Source organism: Thamnophis elegans, chromosome Z (genome assembly GCF_009769535.1).
Source record: "Thamnophis elegans isolate rThaEle1 chromosome Z, rThaEle1.pri, whole genome shotgun sequence".
NCBI classification, from domain to species: domain Eukaryota; kingdom Metazoa; phylum Chordata; class Lepidosauria; order Squamata; family Colubridae; genus Thamnophis; species Thamnophis elegans.
In genome coordinates, this window is record NC_045558.1 from 7921400 (window position 1) to 7946023 (window position 24624).

Genomic DNA, 24624 nt, shown 5'->3' on the forward strand with positions numbered 1-24624 from the left:
GGGGCTGCGTGAGGAGAAACAGGAGAACCTGAAACAGATCCTATCGGAAGCTTTTGACCGCCTGATGGGAAGACCAGGGACCAACCAAGGCTGGCAAATTGACAAAGCTTACCGCGTTAACTCCTGGCTGGCAAAGCAGAAGCAGCTTCCTCGAGACATCGTTATATATTTTACTACAAGAGAGTTCAGAAATATGGTACTGCAAGCGTCTTATAACACTAAGCTTCAAATTGGCGGTCAAGACCTGGCTGTTTTGAAAGAGATACCACCTCAAATGTTAAGAGCCAGAAGAGACTACGCTTTTTTGGTCGAAGAACTCAGAAATCGTCAGATACAGTATAGATGGGATGCACCATTTGGCATCATATTTACATTTGATAAGCAAAGGTACCGCCTCAACTCTGTATGGAAAGCCCGAGATTTTTATTAAAGATTGTATGATAAAATGGGCTCAAAATATTGAGGAACCAATAATGTTGGATACATGGGAAAGAATTTGGGTAAGAAATGTGAAATTTACACAAGCTCAAAATCTGAGAGAAAATTTTTACAAGATGTTTTATAGATGGCATTTAGATCCTAAAAAGTTGGCTGCTATGTATCCGAATGTACAGCCTAAATGTTGGAGGTGTGGTTCTCTCGATGCTACATATTATCATATATGGTGGACCTGCCAAAAGGTTAAGGCATTTTGGATAAAAATATGGTGGGTCATGCAAAATGTTTTTAAAAAAAGGATAAAGTTTATTCCTCAGTTATTTTTACTAGGTATATGTACTGATTTTACAGTGGTAGAGACCAATTTGATTCTGCACCTGATAACTGCAGCAAGACTGTTGGTGGCGCAATATTGGAAGAAGGAAGACTTGCCTACAATCCAAGAATGGACATTGAAAGTAACAAACTTAGCTGAAATGGCTAAAATATCGGCATATCTCAAAGATCATTCAAATGAGAGATATAAACGAGACTGGAAAAAATGGATTGACTATATACAAAATAAATACGGGACTAAGAAATTCCAGTTAGCCTATGCTTAAGATCAGAAATGATTTAAACTGTTAAAAGTTAGTTCAGTAAGAAGAAGCTAAGTTCAATCTAGAATGTCATTAATTTCTTTATTTCTTTTTTCTCAATAGATTTTAGACTGTGTTAGTTAAAAATCCATACCGTGTACGGGTTCTGGGAAGTCGGGGGGGGGAAGGAGGAGGGGGGATGGGGGGGTGGAGGGAGGGAGGGGTACACCCAACAAAAAAAATTGTATTTCAATGTCTTAATGATTGACAAATGATGACATATTTGTGTTTGTTTGTTTTTTTTTAAAGAAAAATAAAAAAGTTCTCATAAAAAAAAAAAAAAAAAAAAAAAAAACAAATAAAGTAAAAAAAAAAAAAAAAAAAAAAACTAAAAAGGAAAGTAGAATCCAAAATACAAAGAGTTCCTGGATCTCTCCCTTTAGTGGTCTAGTCCAGGAATCTCCGCACTTGGCAACTTTAAGACCCAATTCCCATAATTCCCCAGCCACAATGGGGATGGCGGTGTCAGCTAAGGGGAAAGGAGAGGTAGGTAATCTTAATCTCATCCTTTCCGATTCCAGGGTGAGGCCACAGACTTCTCTAATGGATCGGTAGGACCACAAGAATAGCCTGACTGGGTCAAGCCAAGATCTCTTTTATCCCAGTCGTTTGTTTATAGATGGTCCTCAACTTACGGCCACAATTTAGCCCAAAATTTATGTTGCTAATGGAGACAGTTTTGCCAACATTTTTACAACCTTTCTTGCCACAATTGTTAAATTGTTGAATCACTGCAGTTGTTAAGTTAATAACACATTTGTTAAGTGAATATGGCTTCCCCCATTCACTCTGCTTGACAGAAAGTCACAAAAGGGGATCAAATGACCCATCATAAATATGAATCAGTGGCCAAGCATCTGACTTTTGATTACATAACCATGTGGGTGCTGCAGCAGTGATAAGTGTGAAAAATGTCATAAGTTACTTTTTTCAGTGCCATTGTAACTTAGAACAGCCACTAAGCAAACTGTTATAAATCAAGGACTATTCAATACCCATAATCCTTTCCAGTATATGTCATATTTATTTTTGCCTATTACTATATGCATAAATGTTAAGTTACTGTATATAAATATACTCCATGTTGTTTTTCGATCCTGATGCTACATGAATGCACCCCTGATACATCCTAAATAGTCTAGACTCTCCTGGTGGCCTCCTGTCCCAGTGTCCAGATAGTATCAACCGGGTATCTATCCAGATGTAGAAAAAAAAGCATATAAGGAAGGATGAATTCTAGCTTAGACACAACTCTTGATGTGCCAAAATATCATGCATCCAGGCAGTTTTGAACACTTCCTTATTTAGACTGATAAAGGGGGTCACATTTTTTCAGCTTGCACCTTTTGTAAATTAAAAACACGTATTGATTGCTGCATTTCTGTTACAGAAAACTACTTCATTAAAGAGGGCACAACAGAACCATTACTGTGCGGCAACAGCACAGATGCTGGGTGAGTTTGATTTGATCATATTTTGAAAAAGAATGACAAACCTCTGTTGTTATAACTAGATCTTCTTAGTTTCTGTAATATAGTGCAGAAACCACGATTATGTCATATATGTTGCCATGTCATTGTGCAAATAATGTAAATTATATAATTCTATTTATTTGGACAGTGATATCTCAATATGTGTGATCTCACTTCTCCCCTAGCCCTTTACAGATTTATTTGATAACTTCTTTGTTGGTATTTTTGCATAGAATAAGTTTCTAAAATAAATTTAAAAAGTTCCTGGGTATTTTATAACCGGTCTTTGGAAACTTGGTTAGATATTTTATTTATTTATTTTTTATTTATTCTTAGACTTCTATGCTACCCATTTTGCCAAGGCGACTCTAAGAGTCATATAGTTAAAATACCATGTTAAATATTAAAATGTTAACACATTAAATAAGAACCTCACAATGTAAAAATTCTGATAAAATGCGTTTAACCATGATGGAAAGAAAAGGAGCAAAGACCATAGAGAGGGGAGATGGGTCTGATTACAAGTAGTCCTTGACTTACGACCACAATTAAGCACAAAATTTCCATTACTAATCAAGATAGTTAAGTGAGTTTTGCCCCTCTTTACGAACTTTCTTGCCACAGTTGTTAAGTGAATCATTGCAGTACTTAAGTTAGTAACATGGTTGTTAAGATAATCTGGCTTTCCCATTGACTTCACTTGTGCGAAGATTGTAAAATGTGGTCACACAAAGTTGAGACACTACAAACATCATAAATATGAATCAATTGACAAGCATCCTTTGATTATGTGACCCTGAGGATGCTGCAATGCTCATTAAGTGTGAAAAACAGCCATAAGTCACTTTTTTGAGAGTTGTTGTAACATTCAAACAGTCACTAAACCAGGGATGAAATCAATATTTTTTTACCACCGGTTATGTGGCTTGGTGGGGTCATGCGACTGGGGGATCAAAAGACAGAAACTCACTTTAACAATGTCCTGCTGGAGCAGGGTTGGACTAGATGACCTCCAAGTCCCTTCCAGCCCTGGATTATCCTCTGAAGCTGCATCTAGTGCCAGGTTTGTAGTCCTTCCTTCATCTCCTTTTTCCCTCCCCCCCTTTCCCCCCTCTCTCTTTCTCAGCACCCTCCATCCCCCCCCCTCCGTGTTTGGCCTATCAGGCTTCAGGAAAGCCTGCTGGGAGCAAAAATGACCCCCACCCCCATTTTTGGCCTAGCAGGCTTTGCCTACCCCCACCCCGTGTTTCCGGAGAACCTGTAGTAAAAAAAAATGTTTAAAAAGTTTTTTAAAAAGTTTTGAAGATCAGCTGTGTGACGTGTGATTGTTGGAACTTTAAAAAAAACCTTTTGTTAGCATTTTCTACTACTGGTTCTGTGAACCAGTAGCATTTTTTAGTACCGCATCAGGCAAACCGGCCCGAACCGCTAGCATTTCACCCCTGTACTAAACCAATGGTTGTAAGTCAAGCACTACCTATAGATTATGTTTCTCGATCTCTCCAGTTCTCAGAAATTTTAGGTGGGATCCAAACTATTGTAGCTGAGGTGATCCAGACTAAATTAGTTGAATTTAATTGCACTGAAATGTAATTTAAATGTATGCATAACTTACTGCATGAATTTCAGTAAATAAAATACAATAGACTCTGATGGCTGTTTTCTTGGAAATAGAGTTCACTAAGTTCAATGAGACTTACTTTCTACATTGATTTCCTTGGAAAGTACAACATTATGTATGCTTATTTGAAAGCACTTTAAAAATTTGAAGTCCAGTAAGGCTAATGGTTAATTGTTGTGTTTCTGACTGCTTCAATTCAATGGAGCAGTTCATGATTGTTAGTTCAGCTCTAGATGGCAGTCACACTTCAAAGGGTCAATGCAAATGGCAAAGATGGTCATCCAGTCATGATAATAACATTACGTGCAGAAAAAGATCAGGTTAAGTTGCTAATATTTTTTCAAAGTCTGTATTCCTAGTATTATACTCCTCTTCCTCCTCCATCAGGAACTAGTGAATGTGCTTGTCCTGGCATTCAATTAATAATTAAAAAAGGAGAATGCTAGAAAAGAGAAGGGAACATAAGAAAAAAATTGAGACATGAGAGAAAAGCAAGAATGGAAATGATGCATGATTAATTCCAGCGTTGTTGCTTTCAAGAAATGCAGCATATTTTAAAGGTCTGAAAAATATGCCTATGATGAAATTTTAAAAGAATTTCCATGGCATAATTTTAAAGGAATTTCTAAGGAAATCTAAATGCCACAGTTGCCTTGAAATAAAAAATAAAGCTGACATAAAACTATTGTGAGGTGTATAAAAAGATTCTCCATTGTGTAGAGTTTGAATTAAGGAGGTTCTGATGAAAGATTACAAGGTGCTTCGGAGCAAGGATAGACATATTACTCAATTATGTATTTTTGTCTACAGATAATCCTCGACTTACATCCATTTGCTTAGTACCATTCAAAGTTACAACAGCACTGAAAAAAGTGACTTGCAACGGTTCTCGCATTTACAATGCCATCCCCCATTGTCACATAACACTAAGACTTATATAACGCTTCACAGTGCTTTACAGCCCTCTCTAAGTGGTTTATACAGAGTCAGCCTATTGCCCCCAACAATCTGCGTTCTCATTTTACCCACCTCAGAAGAATGGAAGGCAATCTTGAGCCTGGTGAGATTTGAACTGCCAAATTGCAGGCAGCTGGCAGGCAGCAGAAGTAGCCTGCAGTACTGCATTCTAACCACTGCACCACTGTGGCTCACAATCTAAATTCAGGCGCTTGGCAACCTGCATGTATTAATGACGGTTGAAACATCTGGGGAGGGGGTCATGTGATTGCCATTTGGGATCTTCCCAATTAGCTTTTCCCAAGCAAAGTCAATGAGGAATGCTGGATGTTTGATCCATTTAACAACAGCAGTGATAATGCTTAACAACCATGGCAAGAAAAAGTATAAAATTGGACACTACTTACTTAACAATCTACTTAACAACTGCTTCGCTTAACAATGGAAACTGTAGTCTCAGTTGTGATAAGTTGAGAACTACCTGTAGTTATTGTGCAAGCCTTAGAAAGAAATGCTTTTTTTTTTTTTAAGAAACAGCTAACTTGTACGATACCATTTTGAAGAATATTTTTTGGCATAAGTTCTGAATAGTTTCACATCCCTATTGGGCATTATCAAAAGACATTTTCAGTAGATTGCTAATTGGCTGTGACGTTGCCAGGGTCAAGGGGACAATGGAAAAATGTGCCCTCTGTTCTCATGGAAGCTCTCTTCTCCTTAACCCTTCTTCTGAAATTTTTCTCCCACTTTAACTTAGCCATCTGTGGCTCTTTTCCTCCCCAGGACCTTCTGTTCCACCTTACCAGGAAGCAGAAATTTGGCTTGTTCTTCTCTCTTCACACTGGTTTTAAAGGAATTGGAAGCACCGATAGTCATTGATTTACAGCTATTCAACTTTTCTGTTACAAAGCAAGATAGTTATTAAGTGAATTTTGCCCCATTTTATAATATTTCTTGCCACAGTTGTTAAGTGAATCACTGCAGTTGTTAAGTTGGTAACACAATTTTTGTGCCTCTGACTTTGCTTATTAGAAAATTGCAAAAGGTGATCACATGATCAGCAACCGTCATAAATATGAATCAGCTGCTAAACCTCTGAATTTTGATTGCATGACCATGAGGATGATACAGCGAAGTTCATAAGTGTGAAAACAGTCATAAGCCACTTTTTTCAGTTCCATTGAAACTTTGAACCGTCACTAAATGAACTGTGGTTAAGTTGAGGGTTACCCGTATTTATAATAGCTTCACTGTCCCAGAATCACGTGATCATTGTTGGTAATTTTCCTATCCAGCTACCAACAAGCAAAGTCAATGGGGGAAATCTGACTTGCTTAATTATCTCCTGATTCACTTAACAACTGCAGTGATTTGCAGTGGGGAAAAAGGTCACAAAATGGGATGCAATTCATTTAGCAACTGCCTTGCTTAGGCACAGAAATTTTGGGCACAGTTGTGTCATAAGTCAAGGACTGCCAGTACTGCCATAAAATCTGACATTATTTTTTTACAAAAACATTCTAGGAGGAGGAAGAAAACTTGAGGGGCATCGAATCTGGAAACTTTATATGTTGTTGACTTTAAATCTTCTCCTAGTAGTTTGGTCCAATGCTGTTTTGGCAAATACAAAGAAGAGAAATTGAGGCACCCCAACAAATGGCAGATGTACCAAAACACCTTTGACAATTGCATCCTAATGATAGTTAGTTCCTATAGAAACCTTAATTACCTTTATTCTTTCTTGAACTTTAATTTTCATTTATAGATTTAGGCAAAAGTAATTTTTATGCTCTATAGGGAGATGCATTTTTCTTCCTTTGGTTTCCAAGTTCATTGTTTTACCTCCTCTATAAATACAAGTAATTTAGAAAGAGAATGAAGCCTTAGAAACTTCTCTGTGAATTTCAGTGCAATTTTAAAGGAGAACTATTTCGGCTGTTGTTGCCAGGGTTTTCTTTAGAAAATCCCTAAATGTATTTTTGTTAAAAAAACAAAGCAAAACAAACTTTAGGACACCTGTTAGACACGATGCAAAAGTGGCCATACTTTTGTAACAAAAAAAGTTTTGCATATAAATTATTTCTTATTTAATTGCTGAAATGTTTACCACAAACGGGGAGATATAAAAGATGATGTTTTTTTCCCCCAAATGCAATCATTTTTCTAAGATTATAGTGACTAAATTCAGAAGTTGGCTGGAAGACAGATCTTGGCAATTTTAGTTAGGAGTTTGAACAAAGCTAGTAACAAAAATTTGGTAATTGTTCTTTTGACTGGTGACAAAAGCAAAATGTGTTTAGAATGGAAGAATAGATGTCGTCACACAGTTTTTCCTTCTGGACCATTATCTGTTGGGATCTGGGCATGAATGGTAGAGAAAATGTAGGCTGAGATTAATTTTATTTTTTTGCTTGCTTTAACAATTTGAAAACTCTGAAGAACTTGTTGGTCTCAAAAGTAGTGATAATTTTAAAAGAACAATTGTGCAGAATCGATCTATGAACAACTACCAATTTTGATGGTTGCTTTCTGGCCTCTCAACTACAAGCAGCATCCATTGAATATATTGAAAACAAGTAGTCCTCAACTTACAACCATTTGTTTAGTGACCATTTGAAGTTACAATGCTATTGGCAAAAGTGACTCATCATCATTTTTCATACAACTGTTGCAGCATCCCTATGGTCACATGATCAAAATTCAGATGCTTGGCAATTGATTCATATTTATGATGGTTGCAGTATCCCATGTGACCTTATGACAAGGAAAGGCAAGCCAGATTCACTTAATGATTGGCTTATTAGCTTAACAACTAGTGATTCACTTAACAACTGTGGCAAGAAATGTCAGAGAGTGGAGTAAACTCACTTCACAACTGTCTTTCTTAGCCACAGAAGTTTGAGTCTCAAATGTGGTCATGAGGATTATAAAGGAAACTCCTATTTTTTGTCTGAACACAACCAGCACAATTAACACTAGGGCAAGGATTAAGGCTATATTGAATAACAATGCCTACTTTACTGCTTCTTGATATTGTTCTGATTTCCTATGTCAAGCTTTTCACATGGAAGTGGCATACTTACAGACAGGACTCTGATTGAAAGATTGAGTTAGGCTAAAGTCACGATCCCAAAACTGCGTGGTTTTGCCGCTGCTGAATGAAACCACATTTGATTCTTGGGACAAATTCAGTTTTTATACACAGTCTTCTGGAAGAGTACATTTAGTGCTCAAATTAACAACAGTTCATTTTGTCACCATTCAAAGTTACAATGGCACTGAAAAAAGTGACTTATGACTGTTGCAGCCTCTCCCTGACCATGTGATCAAAATTCAGGTGCTTGCAGTGTCACTGTGTCACATCACCACCTTTGTGACTTTCTGACAATCAAAGTCAATGGGGAAGCCAGGTTTACTTAACAACCATGTTACTAACTTAACATCTGCAGTGATTCAATTAACAACTGTGGCAAGAGAGGTCATAATCTTAGGCAAAACTCAATTTAACCAATGTCTCACTTAGCAATAGAAATTTGGGGCTCAATTGTGGTTGTAAGTCCAGGATTAACTGTAATCAGGCTCCTAACATTCTGAGCGACTTCTTCAGTACTGTCTTGAACTAGGTGGATGGAACCCAAAGCACCATTTGAATTTCCCAACATAGCTCTGAGTGATGCTATGTCAGGAGCATTGTGGGAAAATAAAATAGCAGTTCAAAGATGCAGATCCCAGAAGGGGCAAAGAGAGGAGGAAATGGGTATAGGAAGGAACCTCCAAAATTCCGTGAGCCCACAACTCATCTTACAAACACAACCTAAACCCAAAATTGAGCAGAAAAATATTCATCCTATTTCAATGTGTTATGACTCTAGCTTAATGGCCATGAAATCAGTTTTGCTGGTTCTTCTTCTTTGAGATTAAAACCAATCCAGATGCTTAGGATATCTGCCACATTTTTTTACTGGTCATTCACCATCCTTTCCTTTCTTAGCCTATCATCCATGTTTATCTCACTTGCTTGTAGAGCAGAATGTATGTAGGAAGACGGCTGTCACAATATATGTATTTTGCAATTTCATTTAATAACTAGGTCTCCAGTTAACCATTTTGCTTCAGTAGAATTTCTTCCGTTTCCATTTAATGAGGTCAGTCCTGAATAGATTCAACAAGGAGGGCAGGTTACAGGTCCTGTCATCAAAGGAGCATCATCTGGGCTCCAGTTTCCAGAGTGGTGGCCCCTTTTTGCTGTGGCCCCTGCTTTATGGTCATCCTTTCCACTTAAAATGAGATAAGGTTTGCTTTATCTCTTCTGACTTTTTGGAAATCTCTCAAGAGCTGGTTGTGTCATTAGGCCTAAGACCCTATTTGCAGATCTGCAAAATACTGAAATGGCTCCAGCATACAGGTAATCCTTTATTTAAGATCATGATTAAGCTCAAAATTTCTGTTCCAACTGAGACATTTATTAAGTGGGTTTTGCTCCATTTTACAATCTCTCTTGTCACAGTTGTTAAGTGAATCACTGCAGTTGTTCGGTTAGTAACATGGTTGTTAGGTGAATCTGGCTTCCCCATTGACTTTACTTGTTAGAAGGTTGGAAAATGTGACTCCAGGTCACTGCAAAAGCCATGAGCCTATTGCTAAGGGTCTGAATTTAGTTCACGTGAGCATGAGGTTGCTACAACAGTTGTAAGCATCAGTGGTGGGTTCCTAACTGGCTTACTACCGGTTCGCTCGTGCTCGTGCATGACGTTTCTGCACATGCGCTAAAGCATCCGGGTAGGTGGGCGGAGTCTCCCACTGCCCCCACTACTGGTTCAGCCGAACCGGGCTGAACCGGGAGCAACCCACCTTTGATAAGCATGAAAAAAAGGTCATAACTCCCTTTTTTTCAGTGCCATTGTAACTTTGAATGGTCACTAAATTAGCTGTTATAATGTTGAAGACTATCTATAATTAACTCTGCTCTTTTCCCAGTGTCTTTTTAATTTTTGTTACATGCCTCTTATAATTTTAAAGTTTTTAATAATATAAAAATGACTTTGTACATATACTTTTTAACTTTATTATAGGCCACCCACAGGCATTTGATTGTGAGATGGGCACTCATATAAATAGAATGAATGAATAGCTGTACTGAATAGCTTTAATATCTGCTCATGAGTAAGCGTTTGTTTAACAATCATGATACATTATCCATTATTTCATTTATGAGCCAATATAGTTGAAGGCCTTGTATGTGCGTATGATTCAGTCTTAGAATATTTTTCTTCCTTTTCTTTGTACTTCAAAATTCAGGCTATTTAATTATATTTAATTAACAGGCGGCTTGGTTTGTCTAGACTAGAGTGGTGTTTCTCGAACTTGGCAACTTGACAATGTGTCGACTTCAATTCTCAAAGTTCCCAAAGGAATTGAAGTTGGCACATCATCAGGTTTTCAGTTGCATTTACACTGCGGTTTCCATGGGTCCCCGAAATTTCTGTTGCTGACTGTGATAGTTCTTAAGTTATGTTTTGCTCAATTTTATAACATTTCTTGTCCCAGTTGTTAAGTGAATCACTGCAGTTTTTAAGTCAGTAACACACTGCTAATGACTCTAGCTTCTTCATTGCTTGTCAGAAGGTTGCGTGACTCCTGGGACTTCGTAGGCCAGTGGCCAAATGTTTGAATTTTGTTCACATCATTGTGGGGCAACAGTCCTAAGTGTGAAAAATGGTGATAAATCACTTTTTCAGTTCTGTTTAGAGTGGTTATAAGTCAAGGATCTGCACAGGACAGACTTGTCTTTCTCTGCATTGCCATGTTCTGGAATACAGGAAGCTATGCATTGTTGCTTCCTGCCCTATTTATAGATTTAGGATAAGATCAAGCGTAGCATATTATGGACTAGATATTGAATATATTAGCTGATTTTTTTTGAAAAAATGGCTTCTTTGTTTTTGTTTGTTTTTTATTGGGGGAGGGGAGATGAATATTGAATAACAGAATTGGAAAGGACGTTGGAGGTCTTCTGGTCCAACCTTTTCTCAAGAAGGAGACCCTACACCCTTTCAGACAAATGGTTATTCAACATCTTCTTAAAAACTTCCAGTGTTGGAGCATTCACAACTTTTGGAGGCAACTTGTTCCACTGGTTAACTGTTCTCACTGTCTGGAAATTTCTCCTTAGTTCTAGACTGGTTCTCTTCTTGATTAGTTTCCATCCGTTGCTTCTTGTCCTGCCTTCAGGTGCTTTCCATTGGTAAACAGGTGGTTAGTGTGGCTGACCAGATCTACTTTGTCTTCTGCAGCACGTGTCCAAAAGGCTACAGATGTTTAAAGGCTGGAGACAATCCTGACCATGGCTTCACAAGCTTTGATACTTTCGGCTGGGCTTTTCTCTCCTTGTTCCGTCTCATGACTCAAGACTGCTGGGAACGCCTCTACCAACAGGTAGCCTCCTTATTTATTGTCATGTTTACTCGTTATAGCTTGGCTTTCCTGCAGGGTCTCAGCAGATGGCAACACTTGGTTGATCTTGTCTCAGCTTGGAAGATAATAAGCTCGGTGAATGCTTGGATGAGAGATGACCAGGAATCTCAAAACTAAACACAAAAGTTGAAAACTTATTCTAGACAAAGGCAATGGCAAACAGTTTCTATGTGGTTGCAAAATGGGCAGACATGTTTCTGTAAGCTGTCCAGAGTCTATGGGAGCTGTTGGCTATAAAGAACCAACTTGGTCTAAGGATCAAGGTAATATGCTGAAACCCAAGAAACTGTGAGTTCGAGTTCCATTTTAGGCCTGAAAACTGGTTGGCTTTGGACCAGTCATCATGAGATAATGACTTCTAATCCTGTCCCAGGCATGAATGCCAGCTGGGTGACTTTGGGCCAATTGCCAGGAGATAGTGAGTTTTTATCTTGCCCCAGGCATGAATGCTGATTGGGTGATTTTGGGCCAATCATCAGAAGATTGTGAGTTCTATTGCTGCCCCAGGCATGAATGCTGGCTGGGTGATTTTGGACCAATCACCACAAGACTGTGATTTCTATGGCTGCTTTAGGTATGAAAGTCATATGGTTATCTTTGGACCAATCACCAGGAGACAGTGAGTTCTAATCCTGCCCCAGGCATGAATGACAATTGGATGATTTTGGGCCAATTACCAGAAGATTGTGATTTCTAGTCCTGCATTAGAGATGAAAACTGTCTTGGGGGACTTCAAGCCAGTCCCTCTCTCTCAGCTGAAGAACTTACCAGGTTGCATCTGTGGGGAAAATAACTCAAGGCGAATGAAAATATATATATATATATATATATATATATATATATATATATATATATATATATATATATATATATATATATATATATTCTTATATATTCTATAATATAATAAATTATATTATATATAAACAAAAAAAATGTAACAAAGGCAACAGTAAAAATATTGGGTTTCTGTCTGGATGGTCTCTTGTGACGAGCCGATGGACAGAGAATGGAAGTAGTGAACTTCCTCCCATATTTGGGCATACCGGGGGTTGTAACTTTCAATATATACATATACATATACATATACATATACATATACATATACATATACATATACATATACATATACATATACATATACATATACATATACATATACATATACATATACATATACATACATACATACATACATACATACATATATACATACATCCATAAAGACATATTTTCTGTTGTTGGTCATCTCTGGAAAATGCAGTGAGATCCACTAATGTTATGAGGATTCCCAAATATTTATGATGAAGCATGTGTGTTTCTAATAACTCTTGAATAACTCTTTTCTCTCCCATTTTTTCTTTTTCTCTCTCCCTTTCTCTCATTTATATAGACCTTGAGATCTGCTGGAAAGATCTACATGCTTTTTTTCATGCTGGTCATATTTCTGGGGTCCTTTTACCTAGTCAACTTGATTTTGGCTGTGGTGGCCATGGCTTATGAAGAACAGAACCAAGCTACCATTGCAGAAATGGAGGCCAAGGAAAAGAAATTTCGAGAAGCCATGGAGGCGTTGAAGAAAGAGCAAGAGGTTTGTAAACTTCCCAACTTGAAGCAGCTTTTCTTTTCTTTATGGTAAAGCAGAGGTGGGCATCGATGGCCCTTTTATGACTGGTGGGCTTCAACTCCTAGAATTCCTGAGCGAGCCATGCTGGGTCAGGAATATTGGGAATTGAAGTCCATAAGCCATAAAGGGGCCATTGTTCCCCACCTCTGTGCTAAAATGTTGGTTGCATGATCAGAATAAGCATCTCATTGATTAAACATGGGGGCCATTACTCCATAGTTACTTATTCCAGGGTAACTTTGTAATAAAGCTGTAGTAGCGAGTTACTCAATTAAAGATGTAATAGGGAGCTCCATTTTCTCAAGACAGTAGTACGGAACCTATATAGTCAAAAGCCAGCCTGGTGTGTCCATACCCTTGAGGGCCAACATAGGTAGTCCTCAACTTACGACCACAATTGAGCCCCAAATTGCTGTTCCTAAGCAAGACACTTGTTAAGTGGGTTTTGCCCCATTTTACCATCCCTCTTGCTACAGTTTTTAAATGAATCTCTGCACTTAAGTTAATAAGTTGTTAAGTGAATCTAGCTTCCCCGCGGACTTTGCTTGTCAGAAGGTCATAAAAGGGGATCACATCCGTAAAACTACTTGGCTTGGTTGTATGTAGAAAAACTAGACATGATGCGTGCAGGATCTTCAGTTCATTGTCCCTGCCAACATTGATTTTGCCAGAGGAATGGTTGCTGGGTCAATCAGGGTATTCCAAATCATGCATTTCATCACATGACTGCAAGGACCATCCATTCTGTGTGCTTATTTCATCCCACCTGGGTCCAAAAATCACAGGTGTTCTGTTACTTTCAGGATTCCCCTTATAGCATTGTTTACGAAGCCCTTGTTAGAAGCAGTCTTTACCTTGGTATTCTTTACCTTATCATCTTCGATGTTATTCTGTAGCATATTAGCACTAGAGGGAATTAATAGCTTTTTGTTCAATAGTGGCAGTCCTTGCCATCCGTTCTAGTTAATTAATTGGTTTTTTTTTTCAGATTTACTTTATTGATCTCCCACTTCAAACAGCCATTAGGACCTCATTAGTCAACAAGTGAATTAATAGAAAGGGCCAGTTGTTTAAACAGTACCAAGCTTTCCCTTGTGCAAATAAAACAATTCATAGAACAAAAGCCAAGGATATGCATGACAAGAGGGAATACATAATGCTGACTAGCACAAGCCAACATGTATTTGAGAGACAGTTCTGATGTACTGGTTAAAAGAATGTGCTAGAAAGTGGGAGGCTGTGAGTTTTAGTTATGTCTTAAGCCCAGGAAGCAAGTTGGATAGTTTTGAACCGACACCTCGCTTTAATATCAATGGCTATTTTGTGAGAAAGGTACACTATTTCTTTTTCACATTTCTGGACCATCCAGGCCCCATTGTATGTATTTATGTAGGTGGGTAGGTGGGTGGGTGGGGTCCTGTGTCATTACTCATTGTAACTAACATATGAAATGAAGGGAGGACTTTGTAATGAGTAGAGTAACAGATTAGACATGTCTTACTAGCCTTACACAGTATAGATCAAGGAGTATAGGTAGTTCTCAACTTATGACCACAATTGTTCCCAACATTTCTGTTGCTAGGTGAGACATTTGTTAAGTGAATTTTGCCCCATTTTACGACCTTTCTTAGCACAGTTGGTAAGTGAATTACTGGAGTTGTTAAGTTAGTAAAACAGTTGTTAAGTGAATCTGGCTTCCCCATTGAATTTGCTTGTCAGAAGGTTTCAAAAGGGGATCATATGGCCCTGGGACACTGCAAGCATCATAATAAATATGAGTCAATTGTCAAATGTCCAAATTTTGATCACATGACCATGAGGATGCTGCCATGATCGTAAATGTGAGAAACGATCATAAATCACTTTTTTCAATGCTGTTGTTACTTTGAATGGTCATTAAATGAACAGTTGTAAATCAAGTACTACCTGTAATCAAATCTTGTCTACCCGAGAGTAGTGATGCACAGATTGGAGGCAGAGGGATGCTCTTTGTAAGTCACTTTGAATCCCTAGAAAATATGGCACTTGGGAGATAAAAGTATATTCCCTTATTATTTTAACAATGTGAAAATGGGGGGAAAATCAAATTAAAATGAACGATTCTGGCTATTATGATGATGTGCTGTTTTCTAGCTAGTGTCCATTTTCTCTAGTTGTTTTCTTATTTTCATAAATATTAGTGAGTGCTTTTTATTGCTATTTCCAGGCTATTATCACCATCACCCTTATTTTCCCATCCCAAGTGATAAATTTGGCTTTAGATCTGTTTTTGACGCCCCTTGGTTTTAGCAGACATTCCAGCAGTGATTGAAAGAGATGTGACAGAGCAAACCATCTTATCTGCGTATTATTTATTCATTTTTTTTAACAGTTTGGGTTTATTATTCTGGATCCTTGGTCACAGCTTGTTCCATCATTCAGTGGGATAAGATTCTGCTTGCAATGATAATAATAATAAATGCATTCTGAACCAGCAACAAGAATATACTGTAGTATATTCACAGCAGTAGATGACACTGCCCAAATGTTTAGATGCTGGGAGAGCTGGCGCATGACTGGTGAACATGGGGATGATGGATCGTTATCTTGGATTTTAAAACAGAAGAATGAAGGCAAGGATAGAAATTTATCACAAGCTGTGATGTTAGAGGGTTGATGATCCAATTAGCTTGAGGAGCAGGTTCCTTTTGGAATGCATTGTGAGAAAAGGGGGTGTGAAGCAGGTACACAATTTAAAATCTCTATATGAGGTTTTGTTTTGTGCAATCTTGCTTTTCCTCTCCTCATGGGGGTGGGGATGGGAAGAAATAGGGGGATACAATTAGTCCTCGAGTTACAACCCTTTGTAACCGGTTCAAACTTACAAACTTACAAAGCCCTGGAAAAAAGTAATTTACAGCCATTTTTCACACTTACAACCATCACAGTATCCCCATGGTCGCCCTTCGCAATTGACACATATTTATGATTAACTGTTCAGTGTCCCAGAGTCTTGTGGTCCTCTTTTGCAACCTTCTGACAAGCAAAGTCAATGGAAAATCCAGAGTCACTTAGCAACTGTGCTAGTAAGTTATCAAATGCTGCAGTGATTCATTTAACAACTGTGGTAGGAAGGCTGTAAAATGGGGCAAAATTCACTTAGTAACTAACTTGATAAGTAGTAGAAATTTTTGGGCTCAAAAATTGTGGTTTAAACTGAGGACTACCTGTAATCTTGCAGTTTGAAGCCCCATGCAAAGTTGGGAAGTTGGAAAGCTCCAATTAGCAAAACACGGCTGTATTCAGAAATGTCCAACATTGTGCTATTGACATTATGACTGTCAATGCTTGCTTTGCCTAAGACACAACAGCTGGCTGGATGACTTGGGGCCAATCCCTTGGAAACTGTAAGTTCTAGTCCCACTTTAGGCATGAAAGCCAGCTGGTTAACATTGGACCAGTCCCTCACTCTCTGCCCAGCCCACCTCACAGGATTGTTGTTGTGCGGACTATAGGAGGAGGAAGGTGTGTGGGTTATGTTTGCCACCTTGAATTATTTGTAAAAATAATAAAGGCAGGATACAAACAAGCAAGCAAACAAACAAAATAAACAAAATACAATCCTGGATTGGAAGGGACCAGAGGAAGGAGTCATCCAGTTCAGTCCCCGATTGGTGCTAGACTTCACCTGGTAGCCATTTTGTGGCAGAGACTACAATGTGTTCCATTCTTAACTTCAAATGTCTCTATCAATGTTCCCAAATATTTGGGAACCTTGATCCGTTGGATACTAGTTGGTGAAGGCATGAAGGAGGGAACAAAAAGTCCTATTCCAGTGTTGGGATTCAAAACTTTTTACTACCAGTTCTGTGGCTTGGTGGGCATGTCATGGCTTGGTGGGTGTGGCTTGGTGGGCATGGCAGGGGAAAGAATACTGTAAAATCTCCATTCCCTCCATTCCAGGGGAAGGTTACTGCAAAATTCCTATTTCCTCCCGATCAGCTGAGGCAGAGAATAGATGAGGGCGGGGTCAGTCAGAGTCGGTATTTACTGGTTCTCCGAACTACTCAAAATTTCCACTCCAGTTCTCCAGAACTGGTCAGAACCTGCTGAATACCACCTCTGTCCTATTCCCCAGGTTCTCTGCAGCCATTGCTTCAGAAAAGGGCCTGTTTCCCCTCTAGCTCAGACAAATGGAAATGATAGTTTTACAAATGGACATGATTCTCTTGGGTTTAGAGCCGAGGTGGGGAACCATGGCTCCTTTATGACTTGTGGACTTAAACTTCCAGACTTCCTGAGTTAGTATGGCTGACTCAGGAATTCTGGCAGTTGAAGTTCACAAGTCTTAAAAGGGCTTTTGTTCCCCACCCCTGGGCTGGATGGAAGGCCCTTTTAGCCTCAATATGTTCCTGCTGGGGATGAGAGAAATGCACTGCAAGATTGCTATTTGTAAGGGGAAGAATATTTGGCTCAATCCAGGGCCTTTCCTTGCTCTAATAGCACATTTTTCTTAGGACAATTTTCACCTCCAAATTACACCAGCTTCCTTTTTCATGGCATAAGAATCTCACTTCCAATAACTGCTTTGAGTAGAGATGCCTAAATGCCTGTGAAAAAAAATATCAGAAACACTGTGGGGTTTTTGCTTTGTTTTATTTGAAGAGGTACAACATAGTCCTGGGTGTCATTGATACAAATAGCTAGCATGCATTAAAGCTGGTTTTCAAATAAGAGACTTCGAGTTTATATATTTCTATTGTTCTGTTTTCTTTCAGGCGTTAGCTCGAGGCATTGATTCATTGTCACTTAGTTCATTTGAAGTGTCACCTGTGGCCATGAAGAACTTCAAAGAACAAAGGAATCAAAGAAGAAAAAAGAAGTCCTCGGGGGCAGATGATGAGGCAGAAGATCAAGAGCCTGATTCTGATGATGGCCAACGAAGGGCGGTTAGTGTTTGCACTAAAATGTTTATCAAAGGAATGTCATAACTGTTTTGTGAAGAGCTTAAGCATATATTTTTTTCAGAGAGATGGAGGCATTATCTAGATTAATACATAGATAGCGCTCAACTTACGACCAGAATTGAGCCCAAAATTTCCATAGCTAAGCAAGACAATTGTTAAGTGAGTTGCGTCATATCTGATGACCATTCTGGTCACTGTTGTTAAGCAAACTACTGAGGTTACTAAGTGAATTGTGAGGCTGTTCAGTGAAACTGGCTTCCCCCATTGACTTTGCTTGTCAGAAACCAGCTGGGAAGCTTAGAAATGGTAATCACATGACCCCAGGACACTGCATCTGTCATAAGTACATGCCAGTTGCCAAGTACCCAAATTTTTATCAAATGACCGTGGGGATACTGCAACGGTTGTAATGTGAAAAACGTTAATAAGTAACTCTTTTCACTGGTGTCATAACTTTGATCCTTAAATAAGTGGTTGTAAGTTGAAGACTATCTGTGTTTAGATATTCAAGGCCTTGCCAAGCCTCTGAATTTAACTACTGCAACTTCTTTATTTGTACTTGTACAAGGCATTTTGTCTTGAACACAGTGGTGGGTTCCTAACCATTTTACTACCGGTTCGCTGAATGTGCAGTATCACAATTTGGTTTTTGCCAATTGGCTTAGGGCCTTAAAGCATTGGCAGGATCTCGTCCCTGTCTGTCTTTTTTTGTATAGTTTTTAAAAGTTTTAATTGTTTTTTTATTGATAAATTTTGTTTGTAAACCATCCAATGTCCCAAAGAGGCCACTGGACTTTCTTGTTTTTCTTTGAAGATAGTTCGCTTCTCATACAAGAAGCTTCTTTAGCTTGGCTGGATGGTGGGGAATGGAAATATTTATATTCCTTGCAGACAGCTGGTAATTTGCATTCTTTTAGAGAGTTGTTGAGGCCACCCAGATGGGTGTAGAACTGTTGAAAGGACTGTGTGGTAGATTGGAGATAGATGAGAGGGCTTGTCCACTCCAAGGATAAAATATCCAGACACAAACTAAGAAATATGGTATATGCAGTACAATGCAGTGAGATATGTACATTGGGGAAACAAAACAACCACTTAATCGCATGGCACATCATAGGAAGCAAACCCATCAAGACAAGATTCAATAGTCCATCTGCATTTAAAAGACAAAGACCACTCTTTTGAAGACAGCAAGTCCACATTTTGGATAGAGAGGACAGTTGGTTTGAAAGAAAGGTCAAAGGGGCTATCTGTGTCAAAATTGAACAGTCCTCTCAACACAGGGAGAAGGATATGACATTATCCATCTCCTGCTCTATGCCCATTTACATCACCCAGGTGACCCCGAGGACGCAGATAAATCTCTTAAGTGATCTCAACAACTCTCTAAAAGGATGCAAATGACCAGCTGTCTGCAAAGAATATAAATACTTCCATTCCCCATCATACAGTTAGAACTGAAGGAAGCTTCTTGGGTGAGAAGCAAAGCGTCTTCAAAGAAAGATAAAGAAAGTTCAGTTGCCTCTTTAAAAAGCACCTTTGGGACAACTATGATCTGGATGACTGAAAATCTCCATAGACATCAAGCTACCCAATGATGCCTTATTGGTGAGATGGGCAGTATATAGCAATAGCAATAGTATTTAGACTTATATACCCATCTCATAGTGCTTTATAATACTCTGGGCGGTTTACAATGTAGAAGCATTATCTGCATATAGCGCCCAACAATCTGGCTTCTCATTTTACTGACCTTGGAAAGATGGAAGACTGAGTCAACCCCGAGCCCCGTCAGGATTGAATTCCACAGTGGACGGAGTTAGCCTGCAGCACTGCACTTTAACCAATGTGCCACCAAGGCTCCTGGCATATACATTTATTAAATAAATAAAAACATAGTTTTTTCATACAGTATCTTAAAGCAGGTTCATCCTTTTCTGAGTTTGAATAACAGTTGTGGAAGAAAGAAGTTTCAAGTAGTCACGGACAGTAGGTCCCAGCTTGCTTCTAGGATTAAGACAGAACTAGCCTCTTTTCTACAGCATTTTCGTTGGGGCCTCCTCTCTTTCTAGAAGGGCCAACTCAAAACTTCTCAAAATTGTTGTGTGTTGAAATAAATATCGGAATCCTTAAGTGTTAGACAATCTTAGAGAGTATTTGGCAAATTGCATGTGAAGTATAGATGATGAAGTGGTAAATGATTCGAGATAACTACATCAATCTTAAACTGCTCCTGCATGAGTGACATTCAGATGATTTTTTTTCTTTTTATTCTTTTTGTGGGTATTTTATTCTTGTTATTTAACTGAATTAATCTTACAATCTTACTAATTGCAAGATTGTTCATGCGGAAATGATTTAATGAGTTGGTCTGTTTTGAATGGATTTTGGCATGGAAAATGATAAAAAATGATAAAAAAATATATGCCAGGCTAGATGTGAAATGAAGCAACATCTTTCTTGGGGTGGATTACTTCAGCAGATGAGTTGTCTTTTTATTTTGCATGTATGCATTTGTCATCCACTTACATACAAGCATCAAAGCACTTAAAACATTTTTGAGAAGTCTGGGCCAAACTCTGAGTGAAAACTGTTTAATTATCAGGAGAAGATTAATCAATTTGATTATTGTTTTATGGAAATGACTTTTCTCTGATTAACAACTGAAAACTTCTCTTTCAGTGTCGCTATTCTATTCTCTTTTTATTTCTACTCTCATCATTGCATTAGATCATGGCAAAATTCACTTTGCTGTTATGGCCATGGGAATATTTTAAATAGCACATTTCTGCAAATGTGGGAAAAATACTGCTGGTGACATCTTTGCATCTACTCATTCATATTTATGTGTGACTTTCTCTTTGTGTGTGTAAGTGCCTGTGTTGCAGAAGTTTTCATTATTCATCAGTTGTTAATTTGTTCCAGTTATTACTCTGATTGTGGGAGATCCCATTTCTGTGTATGCACAGTTCATTGGTTAACATTTCTTGATTTTGAAAAATTAGTTGTAATCTAATGGCCTGTTTCTAAGAGGGCTTGTGTCAGGGACAAGCAACCAGAGCCACTTGTGAATAGCCAACTCAGTAATATTATTGTTTCCTACCTGCGTTGCAAGAATCTCACTAAACCCTTTGCTTTCCCCTGGAAATGACCAGACAAGCTTGTAGAGTTTAGGGGAGGTCAAATTTAGGCTACTTGCAACTGTGCAATGATTCCAAGCTAGGCCCTCTCTTGATACCTCCTTCCAACCTAGCTGGTAGTTGCCCAATATCTCATCTCATGAAGGATGTAATTTATTAAGGAATTGATCTTCTTGAATCCATCTTGATGTTGGCAATACTAAAAGAGAATTGGGCTAAGCTTTTGCTTAGAAATATTTTCTAAGGGATTGGGACAGCAATGGGAATTGTGTTAATCAAATGCACTGATGGTAGGGATTACAGCTGGAAGCCAAGTAGGTGCAATCTAGCCCAAGAGAATGAGCAGGTGGTCTTCCAGGTGCCAATGTAGTGGCAGGCAAATTGTGCAGAGCACAGGGAAGTCCCATTCCATCTGTCTCCAGTCGTTCTCCCAAAATAATATCTCATAAATGTATGTGGAGAGATTTGCAATATTGATGGAACTTGACACCTTCTTAGCATCCAATAAATGCATTATTAAATTGATTCCTTTCTATTCCTCCTCCTCCCCTCCTCTCTCCTCTCACTGGCCTTTTCCACTTTCTCTGAATCCTTCAAGGCTCTCCTGGGTTTTACTTCAGGCTCTTTTGAAAATTCGGTGAAACGTAAAACCAGCCATGGAAGTGTCTTCAGTTTCCGGCTACGCAGCAGGGAAATAGGTTCAGAGGCAGAATTTGCTGATGATGATATTAGCACAGTCGGGGACAGTGAAATCCAACATGGCTCACTGCTAATTCTGAGGAACGGGAGACGGATGAGTGCACAGAGTCAAGGGATTTATAGCTCTCCTATCTACACCTATAACAGCAAAAGGAACAGTTCGGTGGATTGCAACGGAGTAGTGTCGTTGATTGGGGGTGGAGAAAGCTTGGATCCAACTACTCCAACCGATGTGCTGTTACCACCACTAATGGCAGAGAAATATGGAACAGCTGACACGGTGGGTCTACTTTTATTCTTGCCTTGCCCTTTGGATTTCCTTTGTCAGCTGCCAAGCTCACATAGCCCACCAATCAACCATATACTGTGACTTACAGAAGTTTGACAGACAGACAGACCAATACAAGAAGACATGTGGTAAAAATAGAATATTTACAGAGCCTTGGTGAGGATATTTATATATAGCCTATGGCTGATGTTCTGAGCGAGGCTTGCTAGATCATAAGTTCATTGAAGAGATACTTCTAGTAGTTACTGGGGTTTGGCATTAAGAATTCTTCTACCCATTTTCTCTCCAGATGTTAGATGCAAACGTCAGATCCTGATGCTGCAATCTAGAGCCTTAATCATTATTAAGATTTGGGTTAAGGTGATGATTCAGAGATCAGTGACTGCTAAAAGTGCTTACCCCTTGTCATCCCTAGGAATCAGCAGACAAAACATAAAAAGGTGTTTGATTCATTTGTTCTGCAGTAAAGGTAGTCCTCAACTTACAACAGTTCATTTAGTGGTCATTCAGAATTACAACAGCATTGAAAAAAATGACTTACAATTGGTTTTCATACTTAGGATAATTGCAGCATTTCCGTGGTTATGCGGTCAGAATTCAAGCACTTGACGACTGGCATTTATTTATGACAGTTGCACTCTCTTGAGGTCATGTGATCATCACTGGTAACCTTCTCAGCTGACTTCTGCCATGCAAAGTCAGATTTGCCTAGTGACCACATGATTTATTTAACAACTGCAGTGATTGGCTTAACAACAGCGACAAAATAGCTCATAAAATAGGGCGAAACAACTGTCTTGCTTAGCAATAGAAATTTTGGGCTCAATTGTGGTTATAAATTGAGGACTACCTGTAATTTTAATAGTCTTTCCTTAACTCTCAGAAGTTGCTGTTGCTACTGGGTTGGTTGTCTCACCTTTAGTAGATGTTTCCTATGGTTTAACTCTTCTGGAGACTGAAGAAAGACAGTGTAGCATAGTGGTGAAAGTGTTGGATTGACCCAACACTCCTCAGAGGGTGATGTGACAGTATGTCAGCCCAACATATCTTTCTGGATACTAATAAAGGAGAATATTTGTAGCTCAGGGTCTTTAATGCTCTCTGAGCTTGCTTGTTTTCTAGCAAAAATTTCATTATGATGTTTCATAACATCATGAGTGCTAGAAGGGAGTGAAGTTTCCTCTTGATTTATATTCTATCTAGTGGCTTAACCTGTCCTGAATATAAATTGAAAGCAAACCCCACTCCCTACTAGCACTGATGATGTTATCTAGTTTGGGTAATGAAATGTCTGCAAGAAAACAAGCAAGCTCAGAGAGCACCAAGGGATCCCGCATACCTTTCTGGGTTCTTGTGGGAAAAAATAAGAGAAAGAAAGACTTGAGTTTTTGAACAAAAGATGGGATGTACATCTAAAAATAGATACATAGCTAAATATGTTCAGAGCTCCAGGACTTGATTCCATGTTTCCGCTGACCTTGGATGCCTAAATTGTTTCTCTGATCTTGATTTGTGGATATTGTTTACATTTCAACTATCCCTGCTTATAATTCAGTGCAGATTTGCTAGTACAGCAGAATTAAATATTCCTCTGGGATGAAGGCAGAAATGTTGAATCATAGCTATATTATTATGGAGGGAAAGCCCATGAACAGACACAATAATAGAATGAAAAAGAGAATATGAAACTGTGACATGTGTTAACATTACAACTGGCTAACTATCTTCATGTTCTCATGATTCTATTTGGTTTAATTCCATGGAAATTCACTCAGTCGAGTACAGATGTGCATTCTAATACAACACAAACCTATTTCATATATTGTTTTGTCATGGAATAATCCATAAAAAAGGAAATTACTGATATGTGGTTACAGAGAGATAACCTGGAGGGGGGATTACTTGAAAGTGTTTGATCTGTTAGGATTTTGTGGAGGTTTTAACTTCATTGAAGGGAACCATATGCCTTAAGCCAATTGAAAGACCCTGTCCACAGAAAACTAGTTTCACAATGAAGTGGGCCATCAGCAGCAACATAGACATGAAGAGACCAGAGCAGTGTTTCTCAACCTCAGCTACTTTAAAGTGCAAGGACTTCAATTCCTAGAATTCCACAGCAAGCTGGTTGTGGAATTCTAGGAGTTGAAGTCCATGCACCTAAAAGTAGCTGAGGTTGAGGAACACTGGACTACAGGACAGATAGCAGATCCTATCTTGATGATGCTTGAAAGCCAGTGTTGTCTTTGATGAGATGTGCCAATACACTAAGGACTGTAGTTCACTGTATATTGAGAACCGACTTGAAATAAATTGATTTAGAAGA

At 38.7% G+C, this 24624-nt stretch overlaps 1 protein-coding gene across 1 annotated transcript in view; it reads left to right on the forward strand.

Moving 5' to 3' along the window:
• Positions 1-24624, forward strand: part of LOC116521105 (sodium channel protein type 5 subunit alpha-like) — a 286693-nt gene that overhangs the window by 81211 nt on the left and 180858 nt on the right. The window contains exons 6-10 of the mRNA XM_032235761.1: positions 2467-2530; positions 11420-11561; positions 12994-13191; positions 17985-18155; positions 21912-22292. Of these exons, the coding sequence (XP_032091652.1) occupies positions 2467-2530; positions 11420-11561; positions 12994-13191; positions 17985-18155; positions 21912-22292 (956 nt within the window). The remainder of the gene's footprint in view (positions 1-2466; positions 2531-11419; positions 11562-12993; positions 13192-17984; positions 18156-21911; positions 22293-24624) is intronic.